At 39.3% G+C, this 27,788-nt stretch overlaps 1 protein-coding gene across 1 annotated transcript in view; it reads left to right on the top strand.

The window, feature by feature from the left end:
* The first annotated feature begins 743 nt into the window (after positions 1–743).
* Positions 744–27,788, top strand: part of TCERG1L (transcription elongation regulator 1 like) — a 182,344-nt gene continuing 155,299 nt past the window's right edge. Inside the window, exons 1-3 of the mRNA XM_025467669.3 lie at positions 744–1,097; positions 3,099–3,245; positions 4,020–4,200. Coding sequence (XP_025323454.1) covers positions 744–1,097; positions 3,099–3,245; positions 4,020–4,200 — 682 coding nt within the window. The remainder of the gene's footprint in view (positions 1,098–3,098; positions 3,246–4,019; positions 4,201–27,788) is intronic.

Genomic DNA, 27,788 nt, shown 5'->3' with positions numbered 1-27,788 from the left:
CCCCAGCGGCCGGGCCGCGCCGCCTGGCGGTGACTGCGTGTGCCCGGCGCTGTACCTGCTCGCTCAGTGCTGCGCTGAGCCGGGGTCCTCGGAGCAGGGGTCGGTCCCCAGTCCCAGGCCGCTCGGGGGGCCCGGGAGAAGCCCCGTGCGGTGCGTGCAGGGGTCCTGTGCCTGCCAGCTCGCGGCCCGTCCCGTGCAAAGGCCCGGGGGCGACCTGCCCGCTGTGGCCACGGCGCCAGGGAGGCGTGGGGCAGGCGGAGGCCCGCCCGGTGTCGCGTCGGGGGTGCACCCGCACCTCGGGGGCCCCGGGGCTTGGCCCTGCTGCGGCGCGGCCCTGGGCGCCCCCAGCCCCGCCCGGCGGGGACGTGCCCGGCTCCGCGCCGCCCCGCGGCCCCCCTCGCCGCCGCGCTTGCAGGCGGCTCCCGGGTCCCGCCGAGCGCGCGTCCGCCCGGTGCGCACCGTCCGCGGGGTCGGCGCGATCCGCAGGCTCCCAGCCCCGCGGGGTGGGGGGCGCGGGCGGCGGGCGCGGGCCGGGCCGGGCGGGGGGCGGGCGCGCTCCGAGGGGCGGAGGCGGGGAGGGGAGGGGAGGGGAGGGGGAGGGGCTCCCGCGCGGGGCAGGGGCGGAGCGAGCGGCCGCGCCGCGGAGCCAAGTGAGTTGGCTCCGGAGCCCGCGCCGCCGCCGGCCCGCACCTCGGGCGCCCGCCCCGCCGCCCCGCCGCCCCCGCCGCGCGCGGGGATGCAGGATGCTGGGGGGCGCCAGGCTCCAGCGGCGGCGGCGGCAGCTGCAGCAGCAGCCCCGGCGGCGGCAGCCTCCGCTCTGGCCGATGAGCGCCGACCCGCCGCCGCCGCCGCCGCCCTGGCTTTGGATGGTCCCCGGCTCGGCCGGGCTGCTCCGCCTGGGCGCCGGGGTCGCGCCCCCGCCCGTGCTGCTCGCCGCGGCGCAGCCCCCCGCCGGCCCGCTGCTCCCCGGGCTGCCCGGCTGGCGAGCCCCGGCCGAGCCCCTGCTGCCGCTGCTGCCGCTGCCGCCGCTGCCCTCTGCGCCAGACCACGCCGCCGCCGCCGCCGCCGCGCACCACCTCCCGGTGCTGCACGCGCAGGTAACGCGTCCCCGGCCCCCGCGGCCCCCGCCGCCCCCGCCGCCCCCGCCGCGCCCGGGGCGCCGCCCTCGCGCGCCCTCCCCGCGGAGGTCCTGGGCTCCCCGAGCCGGCAGCCGCGCCTCGGCAACAAAGTTGGGGCAGCGACGTCCCGCCCTGGCCGCCGGCGGCTCCCGCGCCAGGTGCCCGCCAGGTGCCCGCCAGGTGCCCGCCAGGTGCCCGCCAGGTGCCCGCGCGGGGCCGCCCCTGGGTCCGCGGGGCCGGGGCGCTGTCCAGAGCGCGGTGCTGAAGCGGCGGCCGCGGGCGCCCGGAGATGCTGCCGACTTCCCAGCAGCGAAGTTAATACTTTTACAGTCTCTGCCAGACTTGAAAAGCAAGCTGGGAATCAATAGCTATTTCTGATTCTGATCTGGGCTTTTTTTGCTTTCTTGCTTTCTTTTCTTTTTTTTTTTTTTTTTTTTGGAAAATAGACTCAGGACCATGCTTCAAGAGGATTCAAACCGATGGAAGCCGGCAGGGAAATCCTGCCTCTAATATTGAGAAATCTTGCCGCCGTTTCCCCCTCCCAGCCTAGGTCGGCCTGAGTCCACCAAATTAGCAAATGCCGTATTGCACGCTAGAAGAGTTTTGGGTTTTAAAACGTGGAATGAGGAAGAGAAAGTGACTGTACCTTTGATTAATGGTGCAACGGAGCAAGGCAGGCTGGTTTTGGCAAGACCCATTGTTTGCTATCTAACTATGCAGATGCATTTAAATCGGGGAAGAACACGTATTTTATTTCCAAAGACTGTCCTCATTAGCATATTCAAATGAGCGGTGTGTTAGAATACATCGTTTAATTAATTTAATCCCGATATTGTCTTGTGAGCTTTTCTGAAAGATGTTATTAAACTCCTCCTAAATTGGTCTTTAGACTTAATGATACATCGCGTATGCGGTACTAGATATCACATTTTGATGTGTGATGCAGTTCATATTGGGTTTTATTGAATAAACGTTGGTAGCTTTTTCCATGTTTTGAAAGGGTTGTTATTTCAGAGTGCTACCACTAGAGGTATATAACGTCAAGGAACTACAATTTTTTTTTTTTTCTGTATAGAACACTGCATTTGTGTGTGTGTGTGTGTGTGTGTGTAAATTTAAAAAGAAAAATCCAAAAAAACTTATCTCTTAAATATTTTGGGGCTACGTATTTTCTGTTTAATGACAATATTGGGAACCAGAAGAATATTTTCACATTAACAGGAAAATCAAAGATGCTTTTATGATTCTAAAACAAATAGATATCAAAGTGTTCCGTACCATTGAACAATGATCTTATTTGTTCTCTACTGATGAAGACTCAGTTATTCAAATTAGGGAGACTGTCTCCTAAATGGTCTGCCCCCTTTCAATGTTTGCTATTTTATTCTGTGCATTGGAGTCTTCGGTTGTGTGATAAGCTCACTCACATTTTCTTTGCCTTGCAATGTATTTGCATTTGTGAACCTCGGGAAACTTTGAATCCTAACCCCTGAGCTAATTTTATTTTTAAGGTATTAGATGTGTTGGTTCTTAAATAAGTATAATTAATACAAAATGTTGTATTGAAAGGGTCATCCTAAGATATACCTCCCTACTAGCTTGTGAAAATAATTCAAGAATTATAAAAGGAATACCCAGCATTTCATCTTTCCACTGTGGTTTCTCATTATCTCAGGGGAGAAACCCATTTCTTACCATTTTCTCATGGCTTTGTGCTTAGAAATTCTTTCTCAGTATGGAAGAATGCAATGTTGTTGAAGCTTTGTGGTGATTCAGATATGAAAACTTTTATACGTTTTTAAGATTTGTGAATATTTATGATTTTTCTTCACTGTGGAAAGGAGGATTTTCTCTCTCTCCTAATCGAATACATACATTTAAAAATTCTTCTTTGGAAGCCGCTACCCCAACATCTTGTGGTACAAAGTAGTTGATCTGTGTAGGCTAATGAGCACTCCCTTATCTTTTCTTGGGTTTCAGTGGCTGTGCGGTGGCCATTCTCCAGCCATAGGACTGTCCCCCTCGTCCACTGTGGAGTTGGTGCCCATCTTCCCACATGTCTGCCCATCTGCTCTTCCACCTCCTATTGGGAAAAGTTGGATAGACAAAAGGATTCCTAATTGTAAGGTAAAATGCGAGTAGTTTCACTAGATAAGTTGACCTTTAATTATTAATTTGTTGGGTATTTCCACAACGGCAGAAAACACTGTGTGTTTTCTAGTTGTAATATCTAGGGCTAGACATAAAGCTTTTCAGAATAAGATCAGTCTGTTAAAAAAACACCAGCAGAGGTGTATGTGTGTGTGTGGGGGAGGGGTCATTTTGTTTTAACTGAAAAATTTAGATTCCATGGAACAATATACAAATTCTACTTCCGAATCAGGATCTACTTTAAGATTTTTTTTTTCAGTTTTTAGATCTGTAACCATTGATCAAAGTCTAGTCTTAAACATTATATAATTGAAATATAGATTTTATGAGTGGTTTCTTTTGCTCTAATTACCTTAAGTGTTCATCTTTCTCATGATTTATCTTAATTTTTGAATTCAAATTTAATGGCCACACTGGGTTTACTTGAAAGCTAAAGACAAATAATATGGTGACTTGTTCTACAACACACTATTTACCTCACTGGGGTGATTGTTGAATCTGTAAGCTGACTGTTAGGCTGAATTAGCCAAGTCAATGGTTGAAGATCTGCCCGGGAGACTTTATCTAGAAGGTGATTGGTGTCAGAGCTCCAAGGGTCTTTAGGGGTTCTAGAATGATGCTTTTATAGAGTTCCCTACTTAGAGGATCTCCAATATTTGATCCATGTAAGAAAAGAAATATTTTATAGCAGCATTTAGTTTTTATCATGTGTCTTGTCTTAAATGTAATGCTTGCTTTATTTTTGGACAGATCTTCTTTAATAATTCCTTTGCTCTGGACTCCTCGTGGATCTATCCTGAGGAATCAAGGTTGTTCCATGGGCACGAAAAGCCCCATTTGTTGGCAAATCAAGTCGCACTGTCTCTGTCCAGACCAGCTCCTGCCTCCCGGCCTCTTCCCACCGTGGTGTTAGCACCTCAGCCAATACCAGGTTGGTGCCCCAAGTATATACATGTATTCTGTTTCTGCTTTAGTTGTAAGTTAGTTTTGGGTATGAAAACTGTATTTGTCACTTTAACGAAGTAATTATTTCAACTAATAATGTTTTTCATGAGCATGATTCCTTTCTATAAAGAAATTGGGAGTTGAGTAGCTCATTCATTGTGTTTTTAGACCATGAGTTCAAGACTCATTCATTTTGTTTTTAAGATGAAGGTATGGCTGAGGGGGTTTTGACAGACTCCTATTTTTTGGTGCTCAATTTTTAGAATTGGACCAAATCTCCTGCTGATAGCTTTTCACAGGAGCACTAATTGGTCAGGCAATTCATTACGTATGTTACTTGTGTAGGGTGAGGTGCACATTGCAAAGCCCCCTGGTCTGCAGGACAGGGGCACGTGTAAGGTGTTTGTGAATTTTGCCTGCGTGTTGGGGGGTGATATTGGGAAGGGCCTGTAAAAATACACTGTTAGGAAGATGGATTCTGTTCTATCTTTGGAGTCTAGTGGCCTGAAAGAGCATTTGTCCTGGAACAGACTCCCATGAAATAATCTCTGGATGAAAGATTGTATAATAAACCTATATAGCAACAGGAGAATAAAATCATCTTATGAATTTTTAAATTGATTTTTAAAATCACCTTAACATAGATCATTTTATAAAAGCAAGCATTGTCCATGCCAAGATTATCTAGCAACGCCTTCCATTATGGAATATTTTATGACTTCAGAATTACATTATCTTCCTGTAATTTCCTACCTACCAAGCTTTTCTCAATGTGTGTCTCTAAAATTAAGTAATAAGGACATGTTCCTGTGGATAATGCAGTGCTGGTTTAGGAGATACATTCATTTTCTTCTCTCCCTGCCTACCTTACGTATTCTAATGTGCTATAGATCTTGTTTACTAAGAAGTCAGGAAGAACAACTATTTGTGTTTTTCACAGGCTTTAATGATTCTTGACTGATACTTGTCTTCTGCGCTTGTAATTGTGCATTACTGAGTTATTAAATCTGAATGCATATCGTACATACATTTATAAACATTTTACACTGAGGTGATCCTGTTTCCTATTTAATTTAAGGACCATAAAGGATGATCAGATCACATGTATTATATGAGGATTCCATGACTTTACCTGGCATGCATACCATCCTTGAGCATCACAGAGACATTTTTCATGATTCCTACTCCTCTTCCTAGGAAACCTGTACTATGAATGTGCTAAATATCTAGTTGAAGAAGCTTATGGCAAGTTACAGCTTTTCTGTCGTACAGATATCGTTTATTGATCTCATACTTTATACGAAGCGTATTTATGTTCATTCTACCTCTGACTTTTGACTGATCTATTTTAAAGGACAAAATACAATAATATTTCTTATTATCATGGTTGATAACAGGACAATCATTCTGACCTGGGCTATCATCTGTCAAATCTCTGCTTTTATTGTTCCCTGGGGTTTTTACTTTTTTTTTTGGACTCATAATCCGTAAGAATATAACACACTTTTATTTATCTTTGGGATGAAATGGGTCTCCCCACCCCCACCCCAGAGGTAATTTAGTAACAGTTAAATATGTGTGTTTTGAGATGGGAATTTTTGAAATGTGAAAAATTTTTTTTTTGATAAATTTCAAAATTTTAGGAATTACTATTCTGAAAAGCATGTATTAGATATCCTCTGTCCAAAGAACATATTTAGGGGCTTTGTGTATATGTTACCAACTATTTAACAGAGAATCAGGGAGGGGAGCTAGTAACTGCGGGAGGCAAGGTCAGCTCTGGATCAGCGAAAAAATAAGATGCATCATTGCAGATTCACCATAGTTAACAAGAAAATAAAAATGTATTGAATCATTTTACATGTCAATTTTCAGAATATTGTTAAAAGTGATTATTAAGGGGTGCCTGGGTGGCTCAGTTGCTTGAGCATCCAACTCTTGTTTTTGGCTCAGGGTCATGAGATTGAGCCCCGTGTCAGGCTCCCTGCTGGGCATGAAGCCTGCCTGAGATTCTCTCTCTCTCTCTGCCCCTCTTCCACCCCCACCCCACTCACATGTGCACTTTTTCTCTCTCTTTCTCAAAAAAATTAATTATTAAAATTGCTATTAAATTTTATAGCCTATTGTAGATCAATAAATTTAAATATTATATTTACTTTTTATTATCTAGTTATACATTTTAAATGTAAAACATATTGCATATCTTATATTAATATATCCTGTATAAATATGTTATCTGGTTGATATTCTAAGTTGATCAGTCTTGTTATAAATTGTTACATTCATAAGTAAATGGCCTCATATCATAGATATATTTTACTGATCTGTTTTCAATTAATCAAAGAAACAGTATCAGAACTCCAAAGGAACCAGAAGAATGAGTCAAATCCCCATTTTAAATAGATCTAGTGAGCAAAGCTCATTTTCCTTTCTTGGATAGATAGCAATTTTGTGTAATAATCATTTTCGAAGTAATGTTTTGTATGCAGTGTTGTGTCGTACACAGTGCAATGTCAATATACACCATGAGCTCCAATATACACTAGAAAGCAGTTTTGTTTGAATAAGCATGTTGTTTGTTGAACTGAATTAGAGGCCAAAACAGGTAGAGATGCTGGTGTGGGTGACCTCTGAGACTCATGTTAGTATTGCACCACCCCTGCCTGATATATTGTTGGTTAATTGACTGCAGCAACAGGGTCTCATGTAATATTAGCACACCTGTAAAGCTGAATCAGTCATCTGAAGTCTAATAAATATTATAAGGGACTTTATTTTGATCTATACTAGACTCACTTATGTTGACAATAATAGTCATGATTTGCCATCATGTGTAGATCTGAAAAAAGCTCATTAGCCACTTTTAAGCATGGAAGCTAATGTTTAATATCAGATTCTTGCCTTCATTCGCTGGACAGCTGTCTTTGGGCACCCCCCCTCCCTGCCCCGCAGCCCACAGGCATGGTGCAGGGCCCAGGGCCACGCAAGGCTCCGTGAAGGAGGTCAAGCTCCAGTGGGGGACAGGCAAGTCACCAGATAAAATCACACAACATGGATCCTGACTGCTCTGTGCAGACCTTTAAGGAGATTCTTAGGAGGGGAATCATCAAGAAGGGCCTCACCTGGGGGGGAGTGATGCCACCCGAAACACATCTCCAAGACTTAGAGGAACTTTAACAGGGCAGGAAGAGGGGAATGGAATTCCAAATGAAAGGAGTTAGAACATCCCAAGACACAAACATGTGAGAAGTGTTGTGTCTGGTCATTAGGTGTAGTTATGTGTGGCCACACCTCAGAAGCAGATGAGGAGGGTCAGGGATGGGGCAATGAGTGGCCCTGGCTCTGCAATATGAGCCCCATTTCCCCACTGGAACCATGCTGTGGCTAAGCCCCAGGCTCTTTACTGAGCTTTGTAGAATTTTCCATCATTCCTTGGCTCAGGATCCATGGTTCCTTCAGGAAAGTGAAGCAGAGCAGACACAGAGAAGACAGAGCATTTTCTCATTGCAAAGTAAATCCAAGCATTTAAAAATATGCAAAGTTACAGCTGTACTAGAAACTTAAGTCTTTAATGAATAATTTAGTGGCTTTTTAAGGAATTATCCCTAATTACAGTATGAATGGGTTGAATTGAGAAATAAGCCAGGACTCACTCATTCCCAGACCTTGGAAACTGATTCAAGGCAAGCCTGGTGGGGAGGAGAGGCAGCGTGCCACCAGCATAGATGCTCTCTCTTCTTGAGGAGCTCATCCACACTTAGGTCAGCCTCTTTGCTTTAGCTCCTCTGCCAAAGTCCCCCTTCTCCCACAGGGTGCTAGGAGCCCATCTTTTTCCCAGGAGGAAAAGGAGTTGCATTTCATCTTAAGTCATGAGGATAATAGCAAGCCGAAGAGGAGGCAGGGCTAGCGTGGAAATCATGCTTACTAAGGAGTCTCTGTACTGTACTTGTAAAAATGAGAACTTCAGAGTCCCTCTATCTGCTCAGAAATAAAATTACTTAGATTCAGAGTATCAAGCAATGAGAGGAGAAGATAATTAATTCAGCCTCTGTCCAGTAAAGATGCATGAAATAATAGTTTGGTGGAACATGAGATTTGTCTAAAAGTTGTCTGATAACATTGCCCTTCCACTTAAGATCTAAGAACCTGATTCTACCAACATCTTGTTGGGAAAACAAAACAAACAAACAAACAAACAAAAAACATGAAAAAACAAACCCACCTCATTCAAAGATGACCAGTGAGAGTGAGAAGGATAACCAATGGAGGATGACGTGCGGAGCCTGAAAATACACTGCTTCATAAAAGATTCATTTACTCAAAAGATGTGGAGGAGAAACAAACCTAGGAATAGGTTCTTGCACAGGAGCTTGTAAATATGTTGGATAAATCAACTTTTGGTTTACCTTAATAGGGAATAAAAGAGTTTTGTAGGAAAGCAGCAAAAGATAAGATCAAAAGGGAGGGGGCCAAGTTGCAAAGTCACGTGGAAAGATAGTTGGAAGAAATGAGAAAATAATATAAGGGAACTTTTGACATTGGCAATTAAAATCATTAAGGAGAAGAGCTGATTCTGAATGTAATGAGGGAAGACAGCACAGGAAAAGTCTCAGGCATGGGTATCTGGGACAGGAAGAGATGAGAACAATGAGAGGAGGTGATATGTAAAATAGAAAGCAAACAACGCATCTATTTTTATTCGACCTCCATGGAAGACAGAGTACAGCAGAAGCATTAAATGTGGTGTAGAGCCTTGTACCTTGCTTCCTATTTCCTGATAAGTTTTACGAGTGGGAGAGGCACTGCTTAACACAGGTGGGGACACAGCACATCATTCCTCGGCACCAGATGTGATTAGTTGATGGGGTAAGCTTTAGACAATTGTGAGGACAAAAGTTTGTGATTGAAGAAACCTATGTCCAACAGGGAAGTTATACACACGCATAAGCAAGGACAAGATTTCTCAAATAAGCAACAGATCTTGTCACACCAAGACCACCAAGACCACACCAACTTTGTCACACCAACGTTTTCACCTCAAATTCTACTTTGTCTAAAGTTTGTGTTCCTTCTATTCCACTTTTACAGCTATTCCACATCCCTGCGTTATCTTTCGTGTCAGCTTTGCTTTGTCTTTTGTTTTAAGCTCAGATTAACTATTTAAAGGCAGGGTCTCTGCCTTTGCCTTTTAAAGATGTAGTTAAGCATATTTATATCTGCTTTCCTATTTTTGTATTTCTTATATATTATTATATCTTGTTTTAAATGATATTTTGTAATTCTTTTGTTTTTGTTCTTTTTTAAGTTTTTATTTTAATTTTAGTTAATGTACAGTGTTACACTATTTTCAGGTGTACAATATAGTGATTCAACACTTCCAAACATCACCTGGTGCTCATAAGGACAAGTGCACTCCTTAATCCCCATCACCTGTTAACCCATCCCCTCATCCACCTCCCCTCTGGTAACCATCAGTGTGTTCACTGTAATTCCTTTGTTTTAATCTATTTTTATTCTTTTGCTGTGCCATTTGTGTTTACCTTTATTTTATATGATAATTTGGAATGTGCTGATCCTCTTTTCTCAAGCAATCACCAGTTAGATTTTAAAAAGCAGACCTGATCTTACATTTCCTCTAATTTCCAAATCATGACAGCACTACCACTTTAGAAAATCATGACACTTTAGAATCCTTTTTATAGACTATGGGAAATTTGGGAAAAGTTTATGTCATAAACATTTATAGCCTCTCTTTAATTTCCTCTATGAACTGAGAAATTAAACAAGAACTAAGAATGATATTAGTCAGGTTTCAAAATATCTGTAATTATCAATATGTCAGTCATATAGAATACTTGTTAATTCGTTATAAGAATGAGTGAAAAATTCTAAGCAATGCTCTTGATGGAGAAGGAATTACAATAATAATTATAATCTGAATAAATAGCCTCGAAATGTGTTGATATAACTGGGGAGAAGAGAAGTGAAAAACATGAGTACAGACTCTTTAAAAATCTCTCAACTTTGTTACAAGAAGCAGAAATATTAAGAAACTTTTATACTTGAAGCCCAGATAACGAGGTCACCCAGGTCTGAGACTGGACCAGGGCTGCTGCCCACTAACCAGCCTAGCACAGATGAGTGAGAGCAACAGTGATTTTCCAGTGCTGCTGGGAAGACATGGAAAATGACCCCTTTCTGTGGTGCAGGAATATGAGGATGGCTGAAAATTGAGAGAAGGAAGCACAAATATCAAGAAAGTCTGTAAGATACCCCAGAATTTACCCTTAAACAAAAGGCATTGTTAAAGGATTTTGAAGCCTCTGGGGCGTTGAAGGCTACTGCAGCAACAGAACCAAATCCAGGTCAACACCCAAATATACTGACTCACCTCATTCACTAGCAGCTTCACAGAAGAAAGTGGGTGCTCATTTTCTAGGAGTAAATCCTGTTCACCTCAATCTCTAATGTTCTATTCATGATGTGTGGCAATCAATTAAAAAGTTACAAGACACACAAAGCAAGACATGATAAACCATATCAAGAGATAAAGCAAGCAACAGAACCAGATCCTCAGATGACACAGATGTTGGAGCTATCAGACAGGGACTGTGAATTACTATGAGTGAGATCTTCATTAATGGAAAAAGAGGGCAAACTGCATGAATAGGTAGAGAAGTTCCTTAAAGATATGAAAAATATAAGAAAGAATCAATCTAAAATACTAGGAAAAAAGCATGGTATGAGAAATGAAGAATTACTTTGATTGATTCACGAGTAGATGTGATATATCCAAGGAAAGAATGAGTGAACTTAAAGATAGGTCATGAGAAATTGCTAAAATTGTAACATGAAGAGAAAACAGATGGAAAAATAGGGCAAACTTTCCCAGAGCTATGACGTTATAACAAATGGTTTAATATACATATAACTGAAGTTTGAGGAGAAGGAGAGAAAACATTATTTGAAGATATAATGACTAAAGGTGATCAAAAAAATTATGAAACTTATCAAAAAATATGGCTCTGGGAGACTCTACAAACTTCAACACTGAAAACTAGACAAATCATATTCAAACTTCTGATTCAAAGATTACAAACAAATCTTGAAGACATCTAAAGAAAAAAAAACACATTACATAGATAGAAACACAGCTTAAAATTCTAGGAGTTTTATTGTCAGAACCTATATAAGCCACAAGGCACAAAATAACATTTTTAAAAGACTTAAGTAAAAAATCTCTCATTCAGGCCCTTTATACCAAACAAAAACAACTCTCAAAAACAAAGTGAAATAAATATTTTTTTCAAAAAAAAAAAAAACTGAAAAGAATTCATTGTCAGTAAGCCTGTAGGTCAAGAAATTATAAAGAAGCTTACCAAGCAGAAATAATATAATAACAGGGAGACACTAACCTGTGCAAAAAGAAATAGAGAGTTCTAGAGATAAAATACTGTAAAGTAAAAAATATTTTTCCTTCTTTTTAATTTCTCCAAAAGACAACTCTATAAAGAAAAAGCAGTAGTGAAATAATGTATGTATATCACATATGTAAAATCAAAATGTGTGTCAACAACCACAAAGGTTGGAAGAGAATAAATGGAAGTATAGAACTGTAAGGCTATTACACCATATATTAAGTGTTATAATATTATTTGAAGGCAAACTCTGATAAAGTAAATACATATCATAAAGCATAGAGTGAACACTTAAAAATTATTTAAAAAGTTGTAGCTAATAAAACAATAGTGTAGATAAAGTCAGAATCATAACAAATAACACAAAAGCAGGCAGGAAAGGAAAGACAAGGATCAAAGTATAGATGGAACAAATAAAAAATTGATAACTACAGGATGGTAAAGCACAAATGTATAAGCTCCCAAATTAAAAGGCAGATAGATGTTCATCCTCAAATATATGATGTCCACAAGAAACTCATTTAAAAAATAAAGATATAGAGTAGATAAAAGTAATAATATAGAAAATATACAGCATGGACATACAAATCAGAAGAAGGTGAGAATGCTGGTATTAATACTAGGTAGATTGGAATTCAGAGCATGAAATATTATGAGAGATAAAAAGGAACTTAACATAACTACCAAAACATGCTTAAAAGCATACCAAGAGGGCATAATAATTCTAAATGTATCTATATCTAGTGAGAGAACTTCAATATGCATGAAACAAGGACAGATTGAATTGAACAAAGAAATAGACACAATAGCAGTTGGAGACACTGGTACTTATCTTTCAGGATTTCACAGAGCAAGAAAACAAAATATCAGTAAAAAATTGAGAGGACTTACACAATACTATCTACCAGCTTGATTAAATTGACACATATAGAACACTCTACCTAACAACAATAGCATATATATTTCTTGTGAGCATATGGAAGATTTAACAAAATACATCATATTCTTGGACAGAAAACAAGTCAACAGAATTTAACTAATAACATGTATATAATTTGTTTTCTTGCCACAATATAATTAATCTAGGAATCACTAACAGAAAAAATAGTCCAGAGAATTTTCAAATATCTGGAAATTAAAACTGTCAAGTAACATATTGCCGAGAGTGGAAGTGACAAAGGAAATTTAAAAATATTTAGAATTGAATGCAAATGAAAGTCGATTTTAAAAATTCTTGTGAAACGTAGCTAAAACAGTGTTTAGATAGAAATGTATATCATTAAAAATGCCTGTATTAAAAAACAAATTCTTGACAAACTATTAGCAAATTGAATCCAACACATTAAAGGGAGTGTATATCATGATCAAGTGGGATTCATTCCCGCCATGCAAGGATGGTTTAATATCCACAAGTCAATAAATGTGATGTATCACATCAACAGACTGAAAGGTATAAATCATATCATCCTCTTAATAGATGAAGGAAAAGCATTTGACAAAATACAACATCCTTTCATGACAAAAACCCTTAACAAACCGTGTATGGAAGGAACATACCTCAACATAATAAAGGCTTATGCGACAAACTCCTAACTCATATCATACTCAATGGTGAAAGGCTGAAAACTTTTCCCCTAGGATCAGGAACAAGACAAAGGTGCCCACTCTCACCATTCTTATTCAACATAGTACTGGAAGTTCTAACTAGAACAATCAGGCAGAAAGAAAGAAAGAAAGAAAGAAAGAAAGAAAGAAAGAAAGAAAAAAGAAAGAGAAATAAAAAAGAAATAAAGCAAAAGAAGAAAAGAAATAAAAAGCATCCAGATCAGAAATAAGGGGATAAAATTGTCTTTATTTGCAGATGAAATGATTTTATATATAGAAAATCCTAAAGACTGAGCCAAAAATCTGTTGGAACTAATCAATAAATTCAGAAAAGTTGTAGGATACAAAATCGACATACGGAAGTCAATTGCTCTTGTATTTCACAATTTCTGTTTTCTATTTCATTAAAGTATCTGAAAAAAGAAATAAAGAAAACAATCCTTTTCACAATAGCATCAAAACCCATCAAATGCTTAGAAATAAATTTAACCATAGAAGTGAAAGATCTGTGCTATGGAAACCACAGGACTTTGACAGAAGAAATTGAAGAAGACACAAACAAATGGAAAAAAAACCCATTTGTCTCTGTTCATGGATCAGAATAATTAATATTGTTAAAATGTCCATACTACCCAAAGCCATATATAGAATCAATGCCATCCCTATCAAAATTCCAGTGGCATTTTTCACCAAAATAGAAAAAAATCCTAAAATATTTATGGAACCACACAAGACCCTGAATAGCCAAGGCAATCCTGAGAATAAAAAAGAACAAAGCCAGACACATCAGGTGTCCTGACTTCAAATTATAACACAAAGCTACAGTAATCAAAACAGTACAGTACTGGCATAAAAATAGGCACATAGACCAATAGAACAGACTAGAAAGCCTAGAAATGAACTGCTGCAGACATGGTAAACTAATATTTGACAAGGGAGCCAAGTATATTCAGTGAGGAAACAATTGTCTCTTCAATAAATAGGCCTGGTAAAATTGGATAAACACATGCAAGAAAATGAAATTTCATAATATATAAATGTTGAATTACTATGTCATACAGCTGAGCTATTCTAATGTTGTATATCAAGTATACTTCAATGAAAAAGATAAAGTTATACTACTATCTTATAACACTCACAAAAATTAAAGGCTTAGGCATGAGACTTAAACTGAAAGACCCCTCAAAGAAAACAAAGAAAAATCTCCTTGATGTTAGTCTTGTCAACAGGCTTTTGGATATGACACCAAAAGCACAAGCAACAAAAGCAAAAATAAAAAAAAGTGAGACTACCTCTAACTTAAAGGATTCTGCACAGCAAAAGAAACGATTGAGAAAATGAAAATGCAACCTAAGGAATGTGAGAAAATATTTGCACACCATATATCTGTTAAGGGCTAATATCCAAGATATATAAAGAATTCCTAAAACCCAGTAACAACAACAGCAACAACCAACAATCCAGTTAAAAAAACGTGCAGAGGAATTAAATAGACATTTTTTTTCCCAAAGGAAGACATGCAGATGACCAATAGCACATAAAAAGAAGCTCAACATCAGTTGGCGTTAGGAAAATGCAAATCAAAACCATAGTGAGCTATCACCTGATACTTATCAGAATAGCTACTATCAGAAAGACAAGAAATGAGTATTGGTGAGGGTGTGGAGAAAAGGAAATACTTTTGCATTGTTGGTGGGGATGTCAATTGGTACAGCCACTGAGGGAAAACCTAAAATTAGAGATAAAACTACCCTAAATCCAGCAATCCCACTTCTGGGTGTATATTCAAATGAGTTGAAATCAGGATCTTGAGAAGATACCTGCACTCCCATATTATTGCAGAATCATTCACAATAGCCAAGATATGGAGACAATCTAAGTGTCTTTTCACCCCAGGGATTAATGGATAAAGAAGCTGTGGTGTATATACTCAACGGAATATTACTCAGCCATGAGAAAGAAAGAAATTCTGTCATTTTTGACAACATCATGGACCTTGAGGGCATCATGTTAAGTGAGAAAAGTCAGATGGAGAAAAACAAATACTGTATGATCTCACTTCCGAGTGGAATCTAAAAAAGCTGAACTCATAGAAACAGAGTAAATTGGTCACCAGGGTTGAGGAGGGGAGGTTGGGCAGATGTTGGTCAAAGTGTACAAAGTTGCAGTTAGAAGATGAATACCTTCTGGTGATCTGATGCACAGGTTGGTGATTAGAGTCAACAATGCTGCATAGATGCTTTAAAGTTGCTGAGAGGCCAGATCTTAAATATTCTCATCAAAAAAAGAGAAATGAGAAAATAAAAAGAAAAGTCTGAAATCAATGATCTCATCTTTCAGTTTAAAAACTAGAGAGAGAGCTAAGTCACTGGAAAGTAGCAGAAGGAAGGGAAGAGTATTGACAAGAGCAGAAACCAAAGAAACTGGAAACAAAAATATAAAGAAAATCAATGTAACAAATTCCTTCCTTCCTTCCTTCCTTCCTTCCTTCCTTCCTTCCTTCCTTCCTTCCTTCCTTCCTCCCTCCCTCCCTCCCTCCCTCCCTCCCTCCCTCCCCCCTCCCTCCCTCTTTCTTTCTTTTTTCTTTCTTTCTTTCTTTCTTTCTTTCTTTCTTTCTTTCTTTCTTTCTTTCTTTCTTCTTCTCTCTCTCTCTCTCTCTCTCTCTCTCTCTCTCTCTCTCTCTCTCTCCTGGTCAGTACAGCTGAAAAAACCCTGGGTTTAGAGTATAAAAAAAGCAGGAGAGGCGCTTGGGTGGGTGGCTCAGTCAGTTCAGGGTTTGACTGTTGATCTCAGCTCAGGTCTTGATCTCAGGGTTGTGAGTTCAAACCTCATGTTGGGCATGGATCCTATTTAAAAAAAAAGAAACAATAAAAAAGAAAAGAGGGATAACACCTTATTGACATCAGGAATAAGAAAACTATGGATCTTAAAAATGAAAGAGAAAAATATTATAAATTACTTCACAACAATAAACTAAACTCAACAGCTTGGATAAAAGAGACAAATTCGTTGTGAGTCACAGCTACTTTTGCTTGCTCAAGTAGAAAACGTGATTAGCACTCTGTATATTAAAAATATTAAATTCATAATTTCAGTCCATCCATCAGAGAACACTCCAGACCCAGACAGCTTCAGTGGACTTCTGCCAAATATTGAAGGAAGAAATGATACCAAATTTAAGTAAACCTGTTTGAGAATAAAAGCAGGAACAACATTGCCCAATATTTATTTATTTATTTATTTATTTATTTATTTATTTATTTATTTATTTCTGAGGTCCTCATTCCTCTGATTTGGGAACAAAATAGTGCAAAGAGAGACAATTACAGACCAATATGCTTCATAAACAGAGATGCAAATATCCGCAACATGATATTAACAATATATAAAACTAATAACACATCATGACCAAGCAGGGCTTTTTCTATGTAATCAATGCTGGTTCAACACTTGCAAATCAATGTTATTTACTTAATCAAAAGGAAAAAGAAGAAAAGCAATATGATCATTTCAAAAGATGCAGAAAATATATTTGTCAAACTCAACATCTATTCAGATTTTTTTTTCTATTCAGATTTTTAAAAATAACAACAAACGAAATTCTAAGTCAACTATGAACTACTTATTTTAGGTGTTTAATTCATTCATTTGAGAGAGAGAGTGCAAGCACAAGCAGGGGGAGGGGCTGAGAGAGGGAGAAGGAGGCTCCTTGCTGAGCAGGGAGCAGGGAGCAGGATGTGGGCTCCATCCCAGGACTGAGCCAAAGGCAGACACTTCACCAACTGACACCCCCTGGGTGCCCTGAAATCAACTAGGAATTAAAGGGAGTGTCCTCAAACTAAGGAAGGACATCTTTTAAAGAGTCAAAGCTAATGTAGTATTTAGTAGTGAATGCCTGATGTATTTTCTCTAAGATGGTGAACAAGGCAAGGGTTGTGCTCTCCCCATTCTATGCAAAATTTTACTAGAAGTTCTAACCAATGCAATAAAGCAAAAAGAAAAAAAAAATGGAAAGCATACAAAATGCAGACAATATCCAGACAAAATGCCATATGGACCATCCCAGAGTCTACTGGAAGCTACTAGCTCTTGTAAATGAGGTTAGCAAGTTGTAGGACACAAAGTCAATGTGAAAATTCAGTTGTGTTCCTGTATTAATGGTGATGAACATTGAAAATTAAGAAAAAAAATCGCAGTATTATTAAAGCACCCAAACTGTGAAATATTTACAGGTTAGCCCAACAAAACATATGTCCTGAAAACTACAAAACATTGATTGGAGAAATCAAGGACATTAATCAATGGAGGGATATTTTGTATTAATGGGCTGGAAGACTCCATGATGTTAAGATATCAGTTCTCTCCAAATCGATCTATGATACTGTGTTATCCTAAACAAAATCACAGTTTATTGAAACTGACAAGCTGAAGGTTTCTGGAAAGCTGGAGAAAGTAGAATAGTTATAGTAGTTTTGGAAAAAAAATGTGGAGGAATCATACATAACTGATTTGGATGCTTATGATAAAGCTACAAGAATGGAGGTGTTATATAATTGCCAAATCCATAGGAGCAAAGATCAATAGAACATAGTAATAGGCCTTCTAGAAATAGACACGCACGTATTGTTAATTTGCTTTTGACAAAGGTGCAAAGGCATTTTAATAACCTTCCAATAAATGGTTTAGGAACAACTCATTTTTAAAAGAAGCAAATAGACCCTAACCAATACCTTGTATCAGATACAAAAATTAAGTGAAAATAAATTATAGACCTGATTATAAAATAAAAGCCCTAGAACTTCTGAAAGAAAACATAAAAGAAAATGTTCTAACCTAGAATTAGGCAAAGATTTCTTACATATGACACCAAAAGCCTAAACCATAAAAGAAAATGTATTGATACCTTGTACTTCATCAAAATTAAATGTTGTTCTTTGAAAGGACTTTTTTTTAAAAAAAGATTTTATTTATTTATTCATGAGAGACACAGGGAGAGGCAGAGACACAGGCAGAGGGAGAAACAGGCTCCATGCAGGGAGCCCAGCACGGGACTCGATCCTCGAACCCTGGGATCACCCCTGAGCCGAGAGCAGATGCTCAACCGCTGAGTCACCCAGGCGCCGAAAGGACTTTTAATAAAATGAAAAAAAGAGTCACATACTGGGAGAAAATATTCACAAAACTTAAATCTGATAAAGAGTTGGTATCCAGAATATACAAAGAACTTTCATAGGTTAATAATAAGAAAATGGGCAAAATATGTGGTCAGACGCATCATCAACAAAGATATGTGGATGGCACTTGAGCACATGCAAATATGCTCAATGCTCTCTACCATTAGGAAAATGCAAATTAAATCCCTAATGAGGCCTCCCCTTTCATATTAGAATAGCTGTAACTTCACCCCCACACACTGCAGCGCCATGTACCCGTGAAGATGTGGAGCAGCTGAAACTTTCCTAACTTGCTGGTGGGAATGCAACAGGATAGGGTCCCTTTGGAAATCAGTTTGGCAGTTTCTTGTAGACACGCCCATGCCCTATACCCCGTGATCTCGTTGCTCTGTGTCCACCCAAGAGAAACAAAGAGGCACGTCCACGCAGAAACCTATTCACAAATGCGTGTATGGGCTTTCTTGGTGAGCAGGAAACTTGAGGACAGTCCCCATGTCCATTAACTGTTGAATGGATCAACAAACTGGGGCATTGTCCAAACAATGGGCGATGACAGGAGGAGCAAGGAATGGACCTCTGCTGCCTGCAGCCACGTGACCGAGTCCTGAAAACAGTGCTGAGAGTCCAGAATCAAGCATTTGTGCCATATGTGATTCCCTTTTCACGACAATCGAGGGAAAGCAAAACTCCAGACCCAAACCAGATGAGTGGTTTCCGGGGGCTGGGGGTGGAGGAGGGCATCGACTTCAGAAGGGCAGAGGGCACATTGTGGGGTCGGGGACAGTTACCTGACTGTGGGTGTGGTTACTTGACGGCAGCTGCGGAGATTCAGAGAGCTGGACTCCGAAAAAGGTGAATTCCACTAGATGTCAGGCGGATCTGAACGCGCCCCACTGTTTTCTGTTGAGGAAGGAACCATGTTAACTTCGTGTGATCCTGAAACCCAATAAGAAACATTGTGAGACAACTGGAGACTTCTGGACGCTGACTCGGTATTTAATAATCCTAAGGAATTGCTGTTAACTTGGTTAATTTGAAGAGTCCTGTGCTTATGCTTTTACAAGGACCCCTTGTCGTTGGGAGAGGCCTACCTCACTGCGGGCAGCCGGGCTGCAGGAGCGTGAGCAGGACGCAAGCCCAGCCGGGAGCCGGTGCCCGGAAGGGGTGCTGGGGAGGTGGGCCTCGCCACACTGTTCGTTATTATATCAATATTGGAAGTTTTCATAATAAAAACTGCAGAAAGACGAGTAAACAGTCACACCAGGAGCATATTCAAGGAATCACGGAGGGATTGTGCAGATCCCACCTGCCTGCCCCAGCGCAGCGAATCGGACAATTGCAGGTGAGCTGTAAAGAGGCCCCAGCCACCGTGAAGTTAAAAGACTCCCGAAAGATAAAGGAAGGAGGCAGAAATCAATGCTGCAAAAATAAACCTTTTATAAAATAACCGAACAGGATGTGCGCAAATTAGAAGCAGTGGGGGGCGGCCAGTGGTACCACCCAGTGAACCTAAACCCCAAAATGATGATGGTGTTACTACAGGCACAGCAGAAACTCGCTGTCAAATCAACGCCTTCGGGAGTTAGAGAAAAATAAGTGAAATGATAAAAATGAAGACAGACATTCACAATTTTAAAAGCAAATACATTGATTTAAAAAAAGTACGCCCCACTCGTGGTCAGAAAAAAAATTAACATACTAGGTGAAAACATTGATGTTCAATATCAATATTTTTTTTTTATGATTAGATGAACTGTTTTCTGGAACATAATGAGCTAATCAAGTTGGATCGAGATGGAGCAGCCTGGTTACAGCCCACAGTGTCCCGGCCCCGGGGACGGCTGCGAGCTTACAGACCACCCCTCAGCCGTCCCTCTGCGTGTCCCTCTGCAGCCTGGCTGCACTGCACGGGGGTCACCTGTCAGGCCTCCCAAATTCCAAAGAGACTCCTCCTGACACAGAGCTTGTTTCAGAACATAGAAAATGGCAATATGCCGATGTAGATTATAAAGTCAGCTACCCATTTGCTTGTTTTTCAAAAACGGGGGAAAAAAAAGAGAAGCGTGTAAATTACTTGGACAGATCTCTGTTGTAAAAGCGGCCGTGAAAATCCTAAAAGTATATTCAAAAATATAACAGTATGGTAGCAATAATACGCCAGGAGCAAGTGGAGTGGGTACATTTCACGGTGGCAGAAATTGTATAACAGTAAGAAAGGGATTGACAACAACACCAGGTCAGTAGGTTTAATAAGACAAAAGTATTCTTTAATTGGATTTTAGGAAGATGTATCACTTGATAAAATTCAACAGCCATTTAAAAAAAAATGAGAAAACTCGAAACTGAAGTGGAAAACCCTCCACATGGTACATAATATTTATCTAAAAAACGACCACAGCACCCAACAAACATCACTGTCATTCCCACGAAAATCAGTCACCACGTATGTTTTACGTGACTGTGATCTGGAAGTTCCAGCCAATGCAATAAGAAACGAAACACAGATATGAAATTCTACTTGAAGTTCACGTACCTTTATATCTTGAAAATTCGCGATATTCAGCTTAAAAGTTCTCAGAATTGGAAAAGCAGCTCAGGAAAACGGATTGGTAAAATTTCGACCTAGAAAAGATAATCTGTTTCCCTCGTGTTCCCAGCGGTGTAGGCATTGCACCTCTTCACACGCGGAAGATGCAGAGAGAGCCTGCACACACCATTGCCACAGGCAGGTGGGTCCTTCACCTGTGCCTGAATCTGGACAAACGAAACTAAGAATCTGCTGAAAATGGCATTTTCCAACGGGAGAGACCCACTCTGGGTTTGGCTAGGAGAACGGAGCATGGTGAGGATACCAAGTCTCCTCACCTTCGTTTATGGAGGTGATGCAATGCTGACTATATTACTTTTTTGAAATGTGAGGAAATCATTTTAAAGCGTTGATCGAGGGATACACACATGAGATGGGCCAATCTATACTTTTAAAAAAATCCATATGATGGATTTAACTTCTTTTTTTTTTTTTTTTTTTTTTTTAAATTTTTATTTATTTATGATAGTCACAGAGAGAGAGAGAGAGAGAGAGAGAGGCAGAGACACAGGCAGAGGGAGAAGCAGGCTCCATGCACCGGGAGCCCGATGTGGGATTCGATCCCGGGTCTCCAGGATCGCGCCCTGGGCCAAAGGCAGGCGCCAAACCGCTGCGCCACCCAGGGATCCCCGGATTTAACTTCTTATTCTAAAGTTGCCCCAGTTTTTTTTAAAGATGTGTACAGAAGCAGTTCTTTTTTTTTTTAAAGATATGTACAGAAGCAGTCCTTCTTTTTTTTTTTTAAAGATGAGTTGCCTCAATTTTTAAACATGTGGTGCCGATGTACTAATCTACATATAGATGAATGCAGTGAGTGCTGAAAGAACTGCTATATGGGACAATCTTCTAATACCGTCACACACACAAATAGACATAAACAGACGACTCACAGAATAATTATAAATGATCATTATGCAGCATGTGGTTTACTCATAAGTAATTCAAGGAATGCAAATCGAAGCCGCCCAATATAATATTCCTATTAAATTAGCACAGACTTTCAAAAGCCTTGGCGCCACTTGGTGTTTGCAGTGGTGCAGTAGGGTGCGCGCTCATTCCTAATGCTATTAAATGTAGTGTGTAATGGGTCATGCAGTTTGACTTTCAGATCTTTTAAAAAAGTTAATATAATTTCACCCAGTGATTCCACCTCTTGAAGGAAGAACAAATATGTGTGTATGGTGATTCAGTGCCTCATTATTTATGATACCAAAAAGGGAAATAAAATCTCAAGTATCCATGACTCGATAGTTGGTTAAGTGCATTAGGATATGTCAGTATTAAAAAAAAAATAGTCTTCAAGTGTTAATAATAACGTCATATTTGGAAGATTGTTTAGACAAAAGGACACGGTCTTGTTTTGTTTCAGCACGTGTGAAAAGCAGGTTGCAAAGTGTACAGACCGGGTGATGTGCTCGCACGTGCACACCCTCACTGGCACGCACCCCGCTGGGGGGACGAGGCCTGGAATGCTAGTAGTACCTGTTTCTGGATGATGGGATGAGGCAGCACTTGGACGACACTAACCAACGCAACTCATGTCTTTTTACAGAACTGGGGGGGTTTGCATCCTGTGATCTTTTCTTCCTTTTTATGGGTGACATCCCATAAAGCAAGGAGACGGTTTGTTCAGAGACGAGAGTGGTCGGTTACAAACTTGATCCTGAATTACTGTTTTAGTGCAGGGCCTATTCAGAAAATAACGAGGGAAATGTCAGAATTCCATGATCAGTGTGGACCTCAAAACCTACATTAGACAGAATTATTCCCTACTTTCTTCTCAGGGGAACTTTCCAGATGCTGGTACCCATTCTAAAGCACTCTTCTTTCTTCTTTGTGAACCATTTGTAGGATCTTAAATTTTCCAATACTCATATTTTTAAAAGTATAATGAAACAGGTGAAATTAATTTTAATATTTAATTTTATTTAATCCAACATACCCAGAACATTGTCATTTCAAGATGCAATCAGTATAAAATATTAATGAGATATTTATCTTCTTTTTTATGTATTGTCTTTGAAATCGGTGTATATTTTACACACAGCACACGTCAATGCAGACCAGCCAGTGCTTGATGGCCTCATATGGCTACTGTCCCCTGTGTGGGACAGGGCAGTGCAATAATAATAACCAATAATAATAATAATAATAACCACATGTATTGGTGGAGACCTTAAAGATCTATTTGTCAGGATATTTTATAGAAAAGCTGGTCAATAAGGTGTTAAGACAGCATTTCAAAGAAAGTTACCTGATGCCCATTCTGCAAACAACTTGAATTCAAATATGACCTTTCTATGTCTATGATCTTATAAAAATAGTTAAGGCACCAATTTTACCCTACATCTAGGATACTTAAAAGGTAATAAGCATGTGTGATTTATATGCAAAAGTGGATTGCCTTTCATTTTAACACATTTCACTTTTCCCAATTGAAGAATTATCCATCTTTGTTAGGCATGCAAAATTTGGAAACTACCAAAAGGCTCCAGAACAGGTTTCTGAGCAACGCTGCTATGTTGTTGCAACACCCGACGTGACACGATATCGTAGCTATCATTTTGCATTCTGCTCTGACTTAATATTTTAGTATATATTTCTCCATAAATGTTACCTTTAAAAACTTTTTTTTTTTTCAAAATCTGACTGACGAATCAGAGTTTGCTTAACAGAAATGCACCAGAGGAAATTATTTCCGCAGTTTCCCTGGGTATGTGTGTCTTTTAGGCATTTAGCATCGACTCTTCACACGTCCCCAGATTTCCTAAAGACCTCCCAAGCCCAGCTGTCACAGTCTTCCTCTTGCTTCAGAAGACACAAGACCGCTTTGTGAGAGCCACACAAGTGTTGATGATCAGGAAAAGGATTTGTTTCTTCCTTTCCATTCTTTTGCTTTTTACTTCTACTTTACAAAATTTTAGTTTTGCCTTTGCTGTCGGGGACTCGAGTGCAATAACCAACGTAGTAATGATGGTAGGGGACTCTGTGCCATCCCCATTTTGAAGGGAGGCTTTTAATCCTTTCCATTAACATCGATGTGTGTTGCAGCTTTTATTAATTACCCATTATGGAGCTCAGGGAAGTTCCTGCTGTTTCTCCTTTGCTGGTGGTTATTGCTTGTTATCATGATTTAGAAGCAAAATTTTTTCAAATTTTTTTCTTTTCCTATTAAGATAATCACATTTTTCTCCTTTTAATTTGTCATCGTGGTATATGCGATTACAAAGATTAATAATGTGAAATCACTTGCGTTCCTTGGATAAACTGAGTTCTTTGTTACGAATTGCCGTTTTTAGATAGGGCGCTGCATGACTGCCAGTCCTTTGCTTAGGGTTGGTTGATCCACGCTCCTTCGTTGCCGTTTCTTTTCTGTTGCGCTGCCCACCTGGTTTTACTGCAGAAGTGATATTGGGTTCATAGCATAAACCTTGGAAAGGTTTTACATTAGAATGGGATACTCCTTAAACAAATCATAGGACTTACCTGTTAAAAATATAAGGTCCTACTTTTTTGTCTTCGGAAGGATGCTAAACCCCCGATTTAATGTATTTATTTGTCATATGACTGTTCATGCTTTCTACTTCTTATTCCTGCAAGGATCAACATGTTATTTATATTTTTCCTAGAATTCATACATGCATTAAAATTTTCTAATTGTTTTTGGTATACAATTGCTTATGATATTTATTGTTTTAATATACTATGCTAATAGTTACATCTTTTTAAATGTATAATATTACTATTCACACCTCTTTATTCAAAAAACTTGCTAGAGATTTGTCCATTTTGTTAGAGCCTCAAGAAACAACTTTGCCCTTTAAAAATATTTTCTATAGATATTTTCATCCTTATTTGTTTCTGATATTACCTTACTTTCTTCCATTTTCTTTGGATTCATTCAGATTTTTTCTCTTCTTAAATTCTTAAGTTATATATTTGCACATTAATTTTTTTGTCTTTTTTCCTAATAAAAGATTTAAAGCTATACCTTTCTCTCTATGTTTCATTTTCACTGCTTTCCATAAATTTGTAAATGCATTTTTTGTCATTCAGTTCTATAGATTTTGCATTTTTGTAATTTTATGTCTCATGGATTTTTAGGTTATTTCTGTTTAATTGATTTTATTTACAAATTTTATAATTTTCTTTTTTTATTCATTTATAATTTTAAAAAGTTGTGTTCAGATATGTGGCCTATACAACAACAATTCTTTTGGAACTTGTTGAGATTTGCTTTTTGGCCTAATATAATTTTAGTTTTCATAAATGTTCCATTTGTCATGAGTGATCAGAATGTGCATCTGTTAATGTTGGATGCAAGGTTCTATACCTGAGCATTTGAATAGGCTTGATAATTACATTGTTTAATTATATTTTTTCCTTCTGAAAATATTTGAGAAATATATGTTTAAATCTTGTGCTGTGGTGGTGGAGTTCTCCAATTTTATTGCTTCTATAAATTTTGACACTATTTCATGAAATTCATTCATATTTTGAGGTATTCTATTTTTATGGTGAATTTTACCAATATGTAGCCATTTCCTCCACACTCAATGTTTTGTTCTTATGGCGCTTTTGCTTGTTACCTATTTCATAGTAGTGTAATACACATATGCTCTTTTTTTCTTCTTGTCTATGTCTTTTTCCATATCTTTGCTGTCAACTTTTCTGTGCATCCTTTCCATTTAAAACATTAAATAGGTGGATTCTTTTCCAATTAGCAATCCATTTTTAACTGGTCAGATGGTCAGTTTACCTTTGTTATAAGTATATGTCTACCTGGACTTTGCTCCATCCTCTTAGGTTTGTATTACTATTTTCCTAATTTTTCTATTCTCCTATCTTGTCTTTGCTATTGAATTAATTTTTTTGTTCATTTAAAAATTCTGTTTTCTGCTATTTTTGGAATTTATATACTCTATTATTTAAAAATACTCTTTTAAAAAAGATTTTACTTATTTACTTGGGGAGAGAGAGAAAGAGAGGGGAGAGGAGCAGAGAGAGAGGCAGAGAGAGAATCTCAAGCTGACTGCCCACTGAGCACAGAGCCCAATGAGGGGCGCAAACTCACACCCTCAAGATCACGATCTGAGCTGAAATAAAAAGTTGGACACTCAACCAACTGAACCACCCATGTGCCCCACTGTTATTTAAAAATACTTTTAAATTTATACCATAAATAGTTAACCTAAAAAGCCTAAATTTGAATACTATCTTGCCACTACTGTCCTAAACAACACAAGTGCATTGTAATACTTTAATACTGACCATCCTTTTCTACCTTTTCTACCTACTTTTTCTAAGTTAAGTGCTTATACTGTTCATTCCTCAGTTTTTAAAAGCACATTGCTTTTTATACTCATTAACTATTTGACTTTCCTAAGACAATCCTTCCAGGATCATTTTTCTCTTTGGTTAAATCCTTCAGAATCTTTCTAAAAGGAAGGTCAGCAAGTAATAAAATCTCTCACTTTTTGCTCATCTTAAACAATTACTAATTTTTCTTCATATTTGAAGGATGGGTTTTCTGACTGGGGGTAATTTTTTTCCGAATCTTTAAAAATATTATTCCAGGGATTTATGGGATCTATTTATTTCTGCCAAGCTTTCCATTATTCTAGATAATGTTCCCCTGTAGGTCATCTGTCTTTTGTATATGGAGATTTTTAAGATTTTTCTCTGACTTTAGGATTTACAATTTCAATTTCATCACAATGTGATGGTTGTAGTTCTTTTAAAAACTCATAACTCATTGAATGTTATGCTTCTGAGGCTTTGCATCTTTCATCATTTCTGGGACATCCTTCTGCTGCTGCCCTTCTGCTGCTGTTAAAATGTCAACAAGGAATATTTTCAGCTCTATTATTTTAAATTTCTTATGTTTCCTTTCATTCTATTTATCTCTTTGTTCTCTATGCTGTGCTCTGGGCAATTTCTTCAGGTGTATTTTCCGGTTGCTAAGTCTCTCTTCATCTGTCTCTGCTGTTCTGTTTCAGCTTTCCATGAAGTGTTTTCTTTCAGCAATCATGATTTTAATCTCTAGAAATCCATTGGCTTCTCTTTTTAAATCTGCTTCTTCATTGCATATAGTGTCTTAACAGTTACTCCTCTTGAGAATATGCCACACACAATTATTTTATCTTCTGTGCATGAAATTCCAATATTGCTGGTCTTTGAAGATCCAGATTTGTTGTTTGTTTGGATGACCCTCCCCTATGGTGGCCTGCTTCTCCTCTGGTGTACTTTAGTTATGAGGTCATCACTTTATCACAATATGTGGAAAGTCAGTGGGCCTGAGTTGGTTGTGCTCTCTTCTAAGGTTTTATACTTCCTTACGCAGTAATAGGAGGCACCACTAACCCAGGGTGAGATTGCCCGCCCCCCCATGAATGTACAACTCCCGCCCAAATCCAAAGTCCTAGACCCAGCTCCCCCATCTCACTGCAGGCCAGCCTCCAAGGGTACCCCTGCTGCAACCTGCCCTTCCTTTCTGCCACCTGTAGACCTGAGACAAAATACTTCCTGGTGAGAAGAGATACCATCTTTGGAGACCACTTCTACTATTGGCAAGCTTAGCAAGGCATCCAAAGGTGGAGTCTTTCTCGGGTTGTTCTTTTCAGTGATTGGAGAAACTGTTAGAATACCTAACTCATCAAACTGTTGGAAATATAAGTCAGCTCAACTCTTTTGACTGAAAAGACCAGCCAACTCAGTGGCCCATATCCATGTATTTCTATAATTATAAGGATTCCTCCAACAGAGTATACATCTTTTTTTTTCTCACATT

The sequence above is a fragment of the Canis lupus genome, chromosome 28 (genome assembly GCF_003254725.2).
Source record: "Canis lupus dingo isolate Sandy chromosome 28, ASM325472v2, whole genome shotgun sequence".
Lineage (NCBI taxonomy): Eukaryota > Metazoa > Chordata > Mammalia > Carnivora > Canidae > Canis > Canis lupus.
This window is presented reverse-complemented; position numbering and strand designations above follow the sequence as displayed.